At 41.2% G+C, this 15,234-nt stretch overlaps 1 protein-coding gene across 1 annotated transcript in view; it reads right to left on the reverse strand.

Annotated features, from left to right (window-relative positions):
• Positions 1-428: 428 nt before the first annotated feature.
• Positions 429-15,234, reverse strand: part of LOC104541771 (collagen alpha-1(XXIV) chain-like) — a gene marked incomplete at its 3' end in the record, with an annotated part of 55,145 nt that continues 40,339 nt past the window's right edge. Inside the window, exon 6 of the mRNA XM_010185906.1 lies at positions 429-482. Coding sequence (XP_010184208.1) covers positions 429-482 — 54 coding nt within the window. The remainder of the gene's footprint in view (positions 483-15,234) is intronic.

The following is a 15,234-nucleotide window of genomic DNA, read 5'->3' on the forward strand; positions in this document are numbered from 1 at the left end:
ATTATTTAATCTGGCCTGTGAATTTTATCCATTTTTTCGTATCTTTAGTTTTTGCTTCCTTCAAAATCTGATAAAAAATAAAAATAAATCTGTATCACTCAGGTGAGACCAGGGAGACCTGCACACATTTAGCACGCATTTTTTTCAATATAGGTTAAATATATGCTGCTTTCTATATATACATATAGCATTTTCTCCAAATTTCCTTGCATTCAACTTGCCATTACACGCTTCCATCTAACACCCTGATAACTGCATGGACAGCATTAAACATTAGATTAACTTTCTCATGTAAATGCCTGAGGCAAAGTACCTGTACTTGTCAGTAAGATCATCTCCTCATAATGCCCGTGTCCCTCTCCCAGAGCTTTTCCTCAGATACTTATTCTGTTTATTGTTAAGGTGAATAAGTTTTCGTAGAGCCTTACCTTAGGACCTTCAGGGCCATTTAATCCAGGTACACCAATATCTCCTGGAAAACCCTACAGAGATCATACAGACAAATGAGTTACGGCGTAGGAATGTTTTTAATGCACTTGTTTTGATTCTGTTCATTCGTTTAACAAACCTGAATCACAGCACAAGAAATAGGTTTATTCTACCATCCCCAAAATGTCAAAATCCATTAAGCTTCCTTGAAAGGTCTTGGATAAGTGACAGATTTTAGGCAGCTTTCATTAAACTCAATTTAGCAGATGTCAGCATGGGTTTCACTTCTCTTAGCGTAAGACTTTTTACCCACTAAGCAATGTTTGAAATTAAACCATTGGATTGGTCTTGATGCACCAAAAAACCCCACAAGGCAGCCAGCACCAGGTCCTGCACTCACAAATTCAGCTATTTAAAAAAAAAACAACAAACCCTAGAGAGCAGCTGGAGCCCCTTAATCCTCAGCCACACTTTAGGAGCAAGATCACTGCAAGGTTAAGAAAATAAAAATTAAGAGGAGAAAGCCTTTTGCCTCTGAACCAGCAGGTGCTAACCCAGGTCTGGATGGCAGTAACTGAGAGTTACGTGCTACCAGCAGGTAGCATTATTCAGAACAAACCTTGGTGAAACAGGGTGCAGTATAGGTCCAGCTGCTGGTGAAGCAAAAATCATTACGCAAAGGATATGAATGAACTGAAATAGACACCCCAGACTCTCTGGGACTGAGTGGGACACCACGAGGATGCCCCTATATCAGAGGAAACCAGCACAACAACTCTATTGCTTTATAAGGAATGAGGGTATTTTAACAAAACAAACGTGATGGAGCTAACCCTTAGGCAATACAGTAGTCAGTTAAATTTCATAAACATCCAGTGAGGAAACTTAATCTGTATTATTTGGAGGATAAAGTAAAGCATTGGTGATTTATTTTTTAGTTGGCGCAGGGCTCAGTCACCTGCCAAGATAGTATTTGATTTTGTTATTTTTATAAGCTTTTAAATTTCATTAAATCTTGCCCATCTGAAAATAGAAAGTCCTTCCTCTGAGCAAAGTATTTATTACTACATCTGTGTGCATCCAATGCCTCACACCAGTAAAAACAAGTTTCCTTAACAGAAAATCATTGCAGATTAAACACTATAAATACCACTCTTTGCACGCATACTTTTCCTAATGGAAATGAACGCATTATGCATGCTCAGAACAATTTAAAGAACATCTCAAAGACCTTCCAGCATGAGATCCTCTCTGGCACCCGTCCATACTAATGCAGGCTAACACATGTCAGCATTAAATCTCTAGAGTCACTTGTAAGATTCTCTGAGCAGGAAAGAGGCATTAAAAGAAATTCCCTCCCTAGGTGGCTAACAGTTAGCTATGCTTTATTCTTCCAGTACAGCCAAGCTTCAAATATGGCTAATAATAATTTCTAATGATTATTCATGGTTAGCTGACATTAATCACAAAAAAACCCAGAAATGTAAGGGACAAATCATACTAAAGCAAAAGGTTTAAAAGAAAATACTATTTCACCCTCAACTGTCACATTATAACAACACTTTTAACGTATTTCGGGCATCACAGTTCTTACTGATAGGGCTTTCTTCCATTTGAATTCAATAACCTGTTCTTAACAGGATGCACAGAGACTTAGCGAGGGTGCAAGTATTTTTATGTGTGTTTATATACTAAATAAAAAATAAATTTATAGAAGTACGAAAGAGAATTATTACTTCTTTTAAAAAAAATCAGCTTTATTACTTGAATGCTAATGAATAATAAACCAAACCATTAAAGAGTAAAACCCAACTGATCTGGGTTTTCAGAATAGGTGTAAGAACCCCAACACACAACACATCACGGTGGCTATTTCTATTTTGCCGTAAAGCTGTAACTACAAGAGCTGTGCAACACACACGCCTCTAGGTGTCACACCGCATTTGAGCGACCTGGCACCAGGCACCCAGGCTGACACCCAAAGTACTCACTTGTACCAGTCTGGGTTTCCACACAGTGTGTAGGTGTGGGTTTGTAAACCTTCTCTTATCTACTGAGTTATACTGGAGAGTTAGGAGTTAGGTCTTCAGAAGTTGCTAACTCATCCTTTCTTAATTTTAAATTTGCTTAGTTATAGACATTAGTTACTGTGGGGAAGGTTGGTTTGTACATCTGTAAATCTTTACATTTCTAATGTGTGAACAAGTGCAAAATGCTGACACAGGGCAATGGCAATTCATGGCAATAAACACCCCAGAAGACAACCCATCAAGAAAAATGTCTGTTCAGAAAGGTTCTTGTACTTTTACAAGGGAATATGTCTGCTTTATTTATTTGTGTAAGTATTTCTAGAAGGCCTGCAGTAAGAGCTGAGATGTAAGCATTGACAAGGACCATCCCAGTTAGAGCAACCATGACATCTGTAAACCTTTCCATGTCAGGACAAGAGGGCTACCGGCCTGAGAGCATCCACACCAGCAATGCATTTAAAACACTTACATCTTCGTAACTCCTGTCTTTGCTGCAAAGCTGGATTTAGTCTTTTCTTCTCCAACACTACCAAAGAGATACTGCAATGGCAGCATTAGAACACTCTTCTTCAGATGTTCTCACACTAATAATCTGTGAGGTAACTGTCATAATCCAGGTCACAGAGAGCCACTTAACTCCAGAAAATGAATGAACCAGAAAGGCGTTCTTAAAACACCTCAGCAATGGTGTCTGCCATTCACATTGAGCAGTGAAGTGCTATACATTTCTACCTGTATCTGAATTTGCCATGAGTTATTCAGCATTCAGCTCCCTGCTAAAACACTCCAGATTAAAAATTCATTATACTTCCATAAGTGAAAGGCCAGGACATCAATGTGCAGTTCCCAGCTGCAACATAATTTTCAGCAGAGACTTCGGAAAAATCCATCACTCAATATTATGACTTCTACTAAGGAAATGCAAAGCGTAGATTCTTCCCATCAGCCAGAAGCCTGGCAGCTGGGATTATTTCCAAACTGCTGCTGCAGATGTGGCCTTTTGCCAGCAAAGCACTTCAGAGTCCACTCAGTCGAAACAAGAGAGAGGTGGTGTCAGTAAAAACTGAAGTACCAGCCATCCCAACACAAACGTGCTTCAGCCTCACTGCCAAAGTGCTGTTCTTCGTTCTGAATACATTGAAATATAAAATCAACATATCTATTGCTCTCATTTACCTCCATAATCTTTAATTAACAAAAAACGCAGAGATTATCAGACTGCTATTATGTCAGGGCATGTCTTTTTGTACCGAAGTCAGTGACTGAGAGATGAGAGATCTACATAGGCTGTCGCTTTTCTTCTTTTCCTGTGTGGCTGCTAACACAGCAGCAGAGCATCAGAAACGCTTGGAAATTACACTCCATTTCCACCAGGAATTCTCCTACGCTTGCAGACCCCACTCACCCTGAGCTGTTTCCACGCATTTGCCAGCATTGCTGTTCATCACCGCCTCTCGTGCCCTCATTGAGCAGCGCTCAGTGGCACTGGAACAGAAGTGCTGGGGCAAGGGCACCACAGAGCAGAGCCTCCAAGGGGCCGTGGTCCTTTCAGCTGCCAAATTTCCCTGCTCCAATATTGTTTCACTCAATCACACGCTGGGTTTCCTTTGAATGAGAATTACAGTGACTTTTCAGAAGCAACGGTGACTGGATGCAGCTGCTGAACTCCAAGATCTCTTGTTAGAGCTTTATTACTGATTTCACATTACAAAAGGAAGATTTCTGCATAAAACTACAATCTCTCTAAGCTGAGAAAACAAGCTGTGATTTTGTATTCTCAAACAAGAAGTGTTTATTATTCCTCTGAAAGGGCACGCTATGCAGAGATACAACTCATTGGACATTGGTAGGACTGCGTGACAGTGTCAGTAACGTGCCAAGTACAGAGAGGAAAACAGAAAAACAAGATTTGAAATGAACTTTCTTCTGTGCCAATGTAGCCAAACTTTACTGCCAGCATTTTTAAAGGGCAGGGACAAAAACTTGATTTTTTTTTTCCTACAAACCTTCAATTCTGATTTTGGAAAGGGTGGAGGAAGGAACCTAACAGTACAAATTACAACTGTACAACTGCAATTTGTCAGAGAACAGGAAAAAGCCAATCATGTTGTTAAGATGTCAGTAAAATGATGCTGCTGTTGCTCTGTCTTTTTGTCTAACGGCACATGGCAGATCCGTCCAGCCACCCTCACTGAAACACCAGTGATACACCGTCTTGTGAGAGACCCAAAGTCACCAGTTTTCCAAACGTGATCCATAATTCTTTAAAGCCATCTACTGCACCTACATATTCTATGCAGCACAGGCCAGGATCCTTGAACTGCTAATTCACCACATTCTGCTGTTTCCAGAAAGATCAAGGGGATGTGCAGCACAGGGTGCAATGTCTGTTTGCTACACAGGGGCACAGGACGTCTGACCGTTCAGATACTGAAACAGGAGTAGGGGAAGCAACCCTATCGGACCTGCTAGCTGTCTGGTTTTGGAAGGGGAGACACAATTAGACGCATGACAGTGAAGCCTGCACTAATTTCTCCTACTTCACATATCCACTTGTGTCTAAGTAGCTTCCGGCAGCAACTGTCTCATTTTTCTAAGACAAAGTAACAGGGAAAGTAAGATACAACATTCAGTTTTAAGATGTTTTTAAAAAATGTTTTTATTATAAAACTGACAATATTTCCAACTTGTTCAAGATCCTGCTATACTGTTGTCCTACCTCCTTTCTGTTTCTTTTATTTTGCCATATGGTGACCGTGTTTTTATGAAATAAAAGAAGGCAAAACTTCTTTTACTTTATTTGGATCCGCCTTGTATAACTAAAGCTAAGAAAAAACACTGCTTTGTAGTTCTAAACCTGATGTTTTGCAGACAATTACTCACATAAAAATACCTAGACACTCAAGCTTTAATTATCTAACATAAAGTGATTTATTTGCCTTCTGATGGCTGATGTAATTCTCTACCCCTGAGCAAGAGGAAGTGCTGAGCTTTTCAGACAGGAAGTTTTCCCATTCACATCTGCCCCAAAAGAGGAATTTCTCCCCAGGCCCAAAGGAATGGGGTGCCTGGATGGGAATAAGGAACCATAAAGAATGACCAGGACAGGCGTCAGCTCAGCAGGACACAGGTTTCACGACCAACAATTTGATATCAACCTGCCACAGGTCTCCCTTGCTGGCAGCTATGCAAAGAGAAGAGACGATGCAAGGATCCCTTTTGCTGAAGAGACTCACAAAATCCCAAATCCTGAGCCACAGAGGGAGGCAGCCATGGGCACCACGCATTCTAACTTCAGGGCATGAAAATACTCCATCCCCACTGACTAAAACATACTGGCTTATTCTGAAAAGCCTATCTCGTGGTGCTACAACACATCTCCCTCATGAGTTTTCTCTCAGTGAAGGCTCATCTCTAATAAGAAAGTGTGTTCTTTAGGATTTAGAAGAGCTATAACAGCAAAGTGCTAAAAACTCAGTGATTTCTTCTTTGAGGATCAGAGGCTTTGGCCTCCCTCTTACAAAAGGTAGGAATACAGAGGCTTGGTTTGAGGAGAGATGCTCCCAGAGTTACTGTATTTGTAAGGCCATTGCTAATAGATACCTTCCAGACATATTTAAAAAAACAAAAAGCTGTGTCCATTTGAAGAAGCTGATTAAAAACAAAAATGTGCATTGCTTGCTTTCATCTCTACGGCAAATATATGTTTGTATGTGTATGTGCATGTCTTTCCTCTACAGTATACAGCATTTTTTTGTCTATAGCCCATGGTATAAATGCCAAAAAGCACTGAAACGGAACAGTTCAGTTCAGCCTTAGTTTCTGTGTAGACTTCCATAGGACAGTGCAATTCTTAGGCAACTGCACTGCTAGATTCAAGGGCTTGGCAATGCTTCCTATGTAACTTGTGTTTATTCTTTGCATAAACACAGATAAATAAATACGATATAAATAAGAGATAAATATGCAACCAGGTCTGTAAAAGCTGATTTATAAGCATGCTGTAGAATTAATGAACAAGCAATCACATGAGACTCATTGAAGGCGCAATCCACAGCACCTGAATTCAGAAGAGAGCCAATCCTAACCACAAGTGAGGAACTACTGGTATTCAAAGATCCTGTATATTAATATTTTGCATTAAAAATGATGAGCTAGAATCTCTTGTACTTTATGAAGAATAAACTAATCAGATATGACTGAATTAAAAGTAGTTTCTAATTCAACTAAGAAGCAACATTTTGTGAAGCTGACTCATTTACTCCTGATTTTTGTAATTTAGAACTCAATGACATTTGATTTACCTCTATCAAGCAATTTCTTACCTCAGGTCCTGGAGGACCCAATGGTCCACAGGATCCAGGATCTCCAATTTTCCCCTTAAAAAAAATAGTCAAAATAGTTAGATTTTTGATAATTAATTTTTTTAACAACAGGTTAAAATATTAACACATTTAAAACATTTCTCAAAAAGAAAGCCAATGAAAGTGTTGAGATGGCTTTTCCATGGCTTTCTTAACGTCATTTATCCTATTGTAAATGTGTTCTATGCAGTTAAACATTTCATTGCTTGCAGGACTGAGGTCTCATATCTTAATGTGGCGTAAGTCAAGAAGTCGGTCACATTCAGCTTATGCTTAAAATCCACAACTGTTCAGGAATGGGATAAATCACATGCTCATCTTTAAAGGCAAAAGCGCCAAGTTTCCCCTTGAAGCTTAAGCAAATTTGTGTAAGTTTTTGCAGGATTAGTGTCTTTATTATAAATTCCCTGGGACACAGAAAGTAATTTTTATTGAGTTTAAGGGCCTATGACATTCATGAGGCGTAAGCAGGTTTATCAGACAGCAGCTTGACTTGACAGAAGAAAACGGAGAATGGAGTGATTAATTCTTTAACGGCGTTAAGTATCGTTTAATGACACACCGAAAGAGGCAGACAGCAGTGCTAACAACAAGTGAGGCAGGCAACCCCATGCAACGCCAGTCCTGCTTCAACAGTTACAAACCCAGCAGAAGAGGCAGACAGATGCTTTTAAAGTTGCTAAAAATCAGTAAATACTGGACTTCACGACTACTCCCATCCCTGGGAGGAAATAACTGAGATTTACCGCACTGTCTCCAAATCCAGCTAACCCAAACGGTTGGCTTGACAGCACCCAAGGCTCTCTGTGGATGTGCTTGAAACATCACCAACGTGTCTCTCCTCAACAAAGGGACTGTCACAGAACACCTCGTATCCTAAGCACTCACGTACTAAAATCTGACACATGTACTGATCACACACATTAGGATCTGACTCGCTCACTAAACACCCACTAGAAATAAAAACAGCTTAGGCTTTATTCGCTCTTCATTTTGAATTAGGAAGCTTCTAGAGGGTTCCATGCAGCGTGAATGTAAGACACAAAAAAGCATCAAATATAACAACATAGAGTGAAATACTGAGAGCAAAAATAGACGTGTAAACTTACTGGGGGTCCTGGCTTTCCTCTGATCCCTGGAGGTCCTGGTAAACCAAGAGCACCCTGAAAAAAGAAAGCTATTAAATACGTATGAAAATGTTTTGTCATGTTAGAAGCAATAGATTGCTACACTTTGCCACCTGAAACAGGCTTCAGAATAATTCTGCAGGAAGAGAAATGTCTTCTGACATACAACGTTCATCAAAACAGTTCTCACGGGATGTACTGTTCCAGAACAGGGAAGAAGATACTCATTTATCTCGGTTTCACGATAGGAAAGAGCGTGCTAGACCACATGCTGGTCCAGCTGAGCTGCGGATGAACCCCAAGGTTCAAGGGAAAAGTACATTTTACAACAGTTTCTCAACAGGTTTCAGATCATACCATAATCACAGTGCTGTTTGAAGCACCTCTGAACACATGGCAGAATTCTGCCCATGACCTCTACCGTCTCTGTTCACTACTTTCCATAACTAAGTTTCAATTAACACAGCACTTCTTAAAAATGTGTTAATTCAGTGGTATCCAGTAACTTTTACTGCTGTGTTCTATTCTGTGCAACTGACTTGTTGTATTTTCAGAGTCAGAAGCCTGGCGAAGTCGCTGAAACGGAACATTTTTGTAAAGCAATGCAACTCTAAATTACCTTGTCTCCTGGGTACCCCTGGTCTCCGGGCTCTCCTGCAAGGCCATGTTCACCCTAAACAACATATTTTTTTATACAGACATATATATGTAGTTTAAAACAGGACAGTTATCAGAATGAGAGGATGAGAAAGATGAATTCAGTATTTAGTACTTAAAACACGGATGAATGACAATGCAAGATGCTGCACTGAAGCATCTCCTACAGAAAACCCTACAGACACAGGAATGGACATCATTATGCCCAGTAGTAAGTGCCTTGTCCAGAAGGAAGTTTGTCTAAAGTACCAGACTCTTGAGACTGAAGCAACTTTAAAAGTCAGAAGAGGAAAGAAATCAAAAGGCAAAAGGGAAGGCTTTGTCAAGTACATAATTTTGCTCAAGATTTAATGAAAGGAGTCTGGAAGAACTATGAAACTCTAAGATAATGCAAATATTTAAATCACCTTATCACCTTTCATTCCAGGCTGTCCCACACTCCCTGGGAGACCCTATTAAAATGAAAACAAAAAGCCAGTGTTGGTGTACAGTTATGAAAGCAGCACAGGCACCGGGCTGTGGAACTGTTTAGCACCGTACCATGGGCCCTGGAATTCCTGATGGTCCGCTTGGTCCTGCTGGCCCAATGCCTCCCTGCGAGACAGAAAAAAGGTGACTGCATTAAACGTTCGATGTCATGGAGTAACTTGAAGACTGGTAACAGAATGTAGCAGCATCTGCACCACAGAGAGAAACCAAATTATTTTTCAGGCTAATTTCTTGGGGAAAAATTATCCATACTATAAGGCCTCCACCTTTACAGCTCCCACACACATCAGCAGAAACACAGGAAAACAATCTTCCCTCTTTTCCTACAGATGATGCATTCAAGAGAAGAGAGCAGTGCATTAGGCAAGACAGAACAGGGAAGGTGTCTTTTGTACCACAGCTCCACACTCAGTGGGCATTCCCTCTGTCTTTAGGGTTACGTGACATCAGTACCCTGTAAGCATCAAATCCTGCCTAAAGGAATGATCCTATCATGTGCAATGTCATAAAAAGTGACTTTTTCTAGGATTCCTCATCTCTTCTACAAGTTGTTTTTTTAAAAAGATGGGATTCTTCAAAGACACAAAATGTGCAAACTTAACTTGAGTTCCGATGGGCGTGCTAACTTGTTCTGTTCTCAGGTACCTTCAAAGCCCTTACTACCTCTCTCCTTTCTGGGACTGATATGGACAGTTTCACGACTGGAAAAAGTGAACCAGAAATTAAAAAAAAAAAAGAATCTTAAAAGATCAACACAGCAACACCAATAATATCAATGAAAGATGGTGAGCTAAACATGAGAAATTATTTAACAACAGCTAAAGCTGTATTCCAGAGGGAAAAGTCTGTACTTGCTCTGCCTATTGGTCCTCTGGAACAAACAAAAACCCCAAAACCAACCAACGAACCAAAAAAAGGCAGTGTTACACCTCTGTGGCTGGGCGAGAATTTAGCAACAACTTTATAGAAATCCTTTGCCACTTGGTGGGAGTGATACGGACAAGATGAAATGGACCCCTACTGACCCCCAGTTCAGCACACGTTCACTGTGCTCTGGAGACCCCTCCAGCAATGTTACCAAAACATCACCAGACTCGTGGCCCACTGAAGCAAAAGGAAGACTGATGACTTAGCATCTCAATGGCGCTTGGTAAAGCTCCCAGAAAAATCGCTGTTCTACATTGCTTTAGCTTTCCACGACTGCTTAAGTGATATATTCTGTCATGTTAGCTGACGCCAAGATAAACTGTTCACATTGCTGTCTCTTAGCTGTGCTATACGTTCAGCGAGGCCTTTCTGTATTAATGATGCCGCATGTTGAAATGCGTACTCATGGTAACAACAGGATTGACTGAAAAATCACAGGGGGACACCAAGCTGGGAAATTGAGCTTACAGGAGCAACGGGAAGAGGTCCCAAAACAGCTTTACAAAATTCAGGTTGATGAAATTCCTGCCACAGTCTCCAGGAATGTTGGCTGACCTAAATAACAGCAAAGAACTGGAACCACACAAAAATAAAACTGAAAAATGACCCCACTGATAGGAAAAGAGTTGAATTAGTAACTCTGCCAGGTTTTAAACTCATCCCCCATCTACAACAGGTTGCTGTATGTTAGCATGTGCTTACCAGTTTGGTTAAAACGTGCTGATCTATAGAAAGCAAGAATTACTTCAGCGACACAAAGTGTACCTTTACCACCATTTCTATGTGATAAATGAAACTAAAACCTGTAGTTACCAATTTTCTGAGAGTCTGCATCTTATTAAAGCTTGCAAAGCTTGAGATACCGACCGCCCAGCCATCCGAAACGCTGAACTCGGCAACAGCTTTGCATATTGAAAAAGTCATGGAAGAAAGGAATTACTTGGCTCAGCTTGCTGGTTCTGCTCACTTTGCTGTTGTTCTCATGGACAGACACACAAATATAAGTAGCTCTTGACCCTGCACACGGTTGGGCTGGACAAGCCACTTGAATTGATGTTTCTAGGCCACCTTCCTCCACTGCAAATTCTTACTGTACTAGCAAAGGCTCATCAACTATGGAGAGCTGACTGCCCCTGAGCTGCACTTCTAATGTGTCCTGACTAAATAAATGAAGATGTATTTAAAAACACCCTAATATATCTGTAAGATCGATTAAGCTGTCAGGAGGATGAACAATCACCCTGTCTTTATGGAGCTGCATTTCTGCACTGTAAGCACCTGTCCACACATTTGTCATCCTCAGCACTGAACTCTATTAAGACCAGAAGCTAATTTGCAGAATCATTTCTGCTTCCAAAAATGTCGTCATTTTTCAGCATATGCACACACACCTCAGCTGCAAACACAAGTGTGGGGATCAAAGGAGCTCTCTCCTTCATAAAAGACGCCCAGTTCCTTGCAGTCAAACAAAGCTGCAGCACATGAGGCAACATTTCCAGCAGTTTTGGTGCCCAAGCTCTAATTCCAACACAAAATGTCAACATCAGCACCCTCCCTGTAAAAGCCCTCTTCCAAATTACCACATTGTGAAACTAAAAACTACACACAGGAAGAATTAGCTTAGTAATTGTACATAATCAAGAGAGAAACACCAGTTGCTATGCTTTGCTTTCTAGTCCTGGCTTTGAATACAGCTTACGTAGAGCACATGGGCACACGATCAATGCTTTTACATGATGGACTATGCAAAACAGTCCCACATACAAACGAGAGATGGCAGGCCACTCAAATGGAGTTCACAGGCACAAGGACTACTGACGTGGTGCTGGTCAGAGGCTAAATGTGCCATCACTTATTTTCCCCAAGAAGTAGCTCTCGTTCTGGGTGCATTTCAGCTACGTCCAAGTGGCAAAGGCTTTGGATTGCTGATTGAAATTCATTTCTGTATTTCACAGAAAGTTCTTGACGCTCAGTCTCTCTGTGTAAGTGACTGCAACACAGCAACATGGCAAACTTTGACTGTGCAGACATTTATGCTTATGAATTCTAGGAAGGGATAAACTGCTGACTAAGTTTTAGTCAAAATAAGCAGTATCTTTTTAGAAGTTATAGATAATAGACTTTTTAAGAACTTCTGATGCATTTGTACAATTAACAAAGTCCCTGAGATAAAATTCCAAAGTTGGTCATGTAAGAAAGAGAAGCAAATTGTAATTCAACCCAAATTCCCAAGAGAGCAACCCCCAGTGCCATGAATGGTTCAGTTGGCTCAGACACATCAGTGACGAGGACCGTGAGTCACGTTTGCATGATGAAGGCTGGGAGCCACAGGGGATCCTTGTGTGTCTTCACTATAGCAATGCCATAACAATCCCCATCAGGCAGCAGGGGACTCCTTATAGGAATATTTTTTGTTATGAACATACCATGTAATAATGGAACTCAACTGTCGTACTTCAAAGGAAAAGTTAGGTGACATTCAATGTGAAGTACCAAACCTATCGAGAATGTTTCAGATCTCTAGATATTAAACAAAAGACCACCCCACAACAAAACAAACCAAACACCAAAACACTGGAGACAATCATGGCTTTCTTCATTCAAGTGTAAACATGCTGTCTACTCCCACACGTTATGAACCACGAACACGGCTGGGCAGCCAGCCTTGGCTGACCCAACACCAAGAATCAAATCCAGGGCTCTATCAACAAACACATGAATTACTTAAAATAAGGGAGTAAGACTACATGGCGTGACAGTATCAGTCTTTCCACCTCCTGTAAGACTCATTCATGTCACAGAGCTTCTCTGGAGTGACTGTGTTTACACAGCCACAGCTTGCAATTCCATAGTGAACATTATTCCAAAAACATTTTTTTTTAAATGTAATATGATACTATATACAAGATAAAGTAAATTTGCTTAGGAATTAATTCTGCTTAGAATTTGATAGCCATACACAGGAATGAATGAGTGCTGTGGATGTTGAAGTGTTTGAAAGCACTGCACTATTTCAACAAGTAACACTGGCTTTAGGGGTATGAACTAACAAACTTGGTTGTTTCAAATAAAAAGTCCAGACACACCAGAAATAAGCTTACAAACTCAAACCAAACAGAGAAGTGCTCCATACCAGCAATAGGACAGCAGTTTTGTAGAGTGCTTTTAATCAAAATCATGGCTAACTAAAACAAAATCTGTGTAAATCCCTGAATTCTTTTGATTTTACTATCTCACAAACACACAAGACGTACTCTAATGAAGTCATATCAAAGTAAGTAATAAAAGTGTACTCACTCTTAGCCCTGGAAATCCAGGAGGACCAACACCACCAACAATTCCCTTCAAAGGAAAAGAATTTTAGATTATCTGAATTTTAGCAATTTTAGAAAATCTGCAAAGCAAGTCAGCTGGGACTTTTATAGAGGCATTCTGAAGAATGACAGCTTATCACCGTATAGGGGAATATGTTTATTAAAGTCCCTGATTGTGGAAACATCTCATGAAATCATCCCTGCATTACCAAGGAATATGAGATTTGTTACCAGGATATTTGAAGTGAGAAGAAGGAAAAAAAGGAAAATATTTTGGGGTGGAAAAAACCCACCACAAGATTGATGAAGATTGCTTTGGTAGATATTAGAACACTGACTCAGTTCATAGTCACCTTTGCAAATTAAAGGCTATGCTCTTTATGAAAAATTATTTCTTGACACAAACCACAGTGTTTTACCTTATGTAGAAGTGCTCTACTACTGCCTCATTGCACTCAAGTTTGACTCAGCAGAGGCTAAAATTCTGACTGCCACAGAAAACAGATACCAAGCCTCTTCTGGGCTATGGGAAAGGGGCATTGTAGCCCTGCAGGCCAACACGTTTCTGTCCCAACACCTGAGACCTGCTCCTCAATGGAAACCAAACACAGGGTTCACTGCAGCCCATCGGGACCCACAGTGAGGGGGAACACAGGCAAATCACAGCCCATTCTGAGGTGTCCAACAGGGCAGGGCTGCTGGGCACGGCACTGAGGACACCTTGGTGCTCTCCTCCCTCCTCTGGTGCCTATGCACCTTGTCTAACCTGCTCCAAACCAACCACAGGGGAAGCCGAATGCTCTAGCAACATCCTCCAAGGCAGACTGACACCCTCAGAGAGCTGAGACGGTGCTGTGGAAATGAAGGATGGCATTAGTCTGGTAAGCAGAATAAATCAGGCACGGAGACAAATGTCATTAATGTCAAGTCAGCACATGGAAGAAATGTCTTCCCTTCAAGTTCCTGCGCTTGCAGTCCCCGCTCTCCACTGCCAGCTCACGAACAGGCTCTGCAAATATCCCGTTAGCACTGCAGCCCCCTGCAGCTGCAGCTCTGGCCCCTTGCCTGAACATCCCTGCAGGGCGAGTTTTGGGGTGGAGGGGAGAGGGGTTGCTGCCTGTCTGAGAAGGTGGAAGATCAGCAGCTGTCTTGGCAGATTAGAAGGAACTTGTTTGCAAATCCTTGTGTTAAAACAGGCTTCTCTGTACAGTGCAAGTCTGTAATTTCAGATCCAGGCTTTCTAAACTGGTTCCTATTAAAGTACTGTTCTGCGGATCCTGTGGAAAGAGCGTATCTGCTTTATCAGGAAAGGAGGGAGACTTGGGAGTATCAGGAAGGGAAGGAAGAACTCACCTTTACGTATCATTAATATCAAATTTCATCACACTGACACCACCTGACATTCCCACCAGGGACACTTTGCCTCAGGGACCAGAAAAGCAAACCAATCTTTTCCCTATGTTCCAAAATGCTGACAGCGAACGCTGATAACCCGTCAGCAAAATCCAAGTCAGCTTTTCTAAAACAGGTTTCTAAGATGGGTGTTAGGAAAGGGCAGGTGTTCAATCTCTGCCCAGTTGCTGACTCTGGTCCATATCAGAATGACTTTTACACACAAGCTGATAGCAGTTTCCAAAGGAGCATCCAATAACAAAAGCACATTCAAATCATTTCTTTTGCACATCAAATCTTTTGCCCAGCACTCATTACTGTTCACTCGCGACTTCTACACACAAGCTGATAGCAGTTTCCAAAGAAGCATCCAACAACAAAAGCACATCCAAATCAGCTGCTCTTTTGCCCAGCACTCATTACTGTTCACTCGTCTGGCCCAAAGCCCTTTCACTGGCTTCTCATATCAAAGGAAACCTGAGTTTGGAGTCTGCAGCCAGAGTTT

The sequence above is a fragment of the Mesitornis unicolor genome, unplaced genomic scaffold, assembly GCF_000695765.1.
Source record: "Mesitornis unicolor isolate BGI_N332 unplaced genomic scaffold, ASM69576v1 scaffold12356, whole genome shotgun sequence".
Lineage (NCBI taxonomy): Eukaryota > Metazoa > Chordata > Aves > Mesitornithiformes > Mesitornithidae > Mesitornis > Mesitornis unicolor.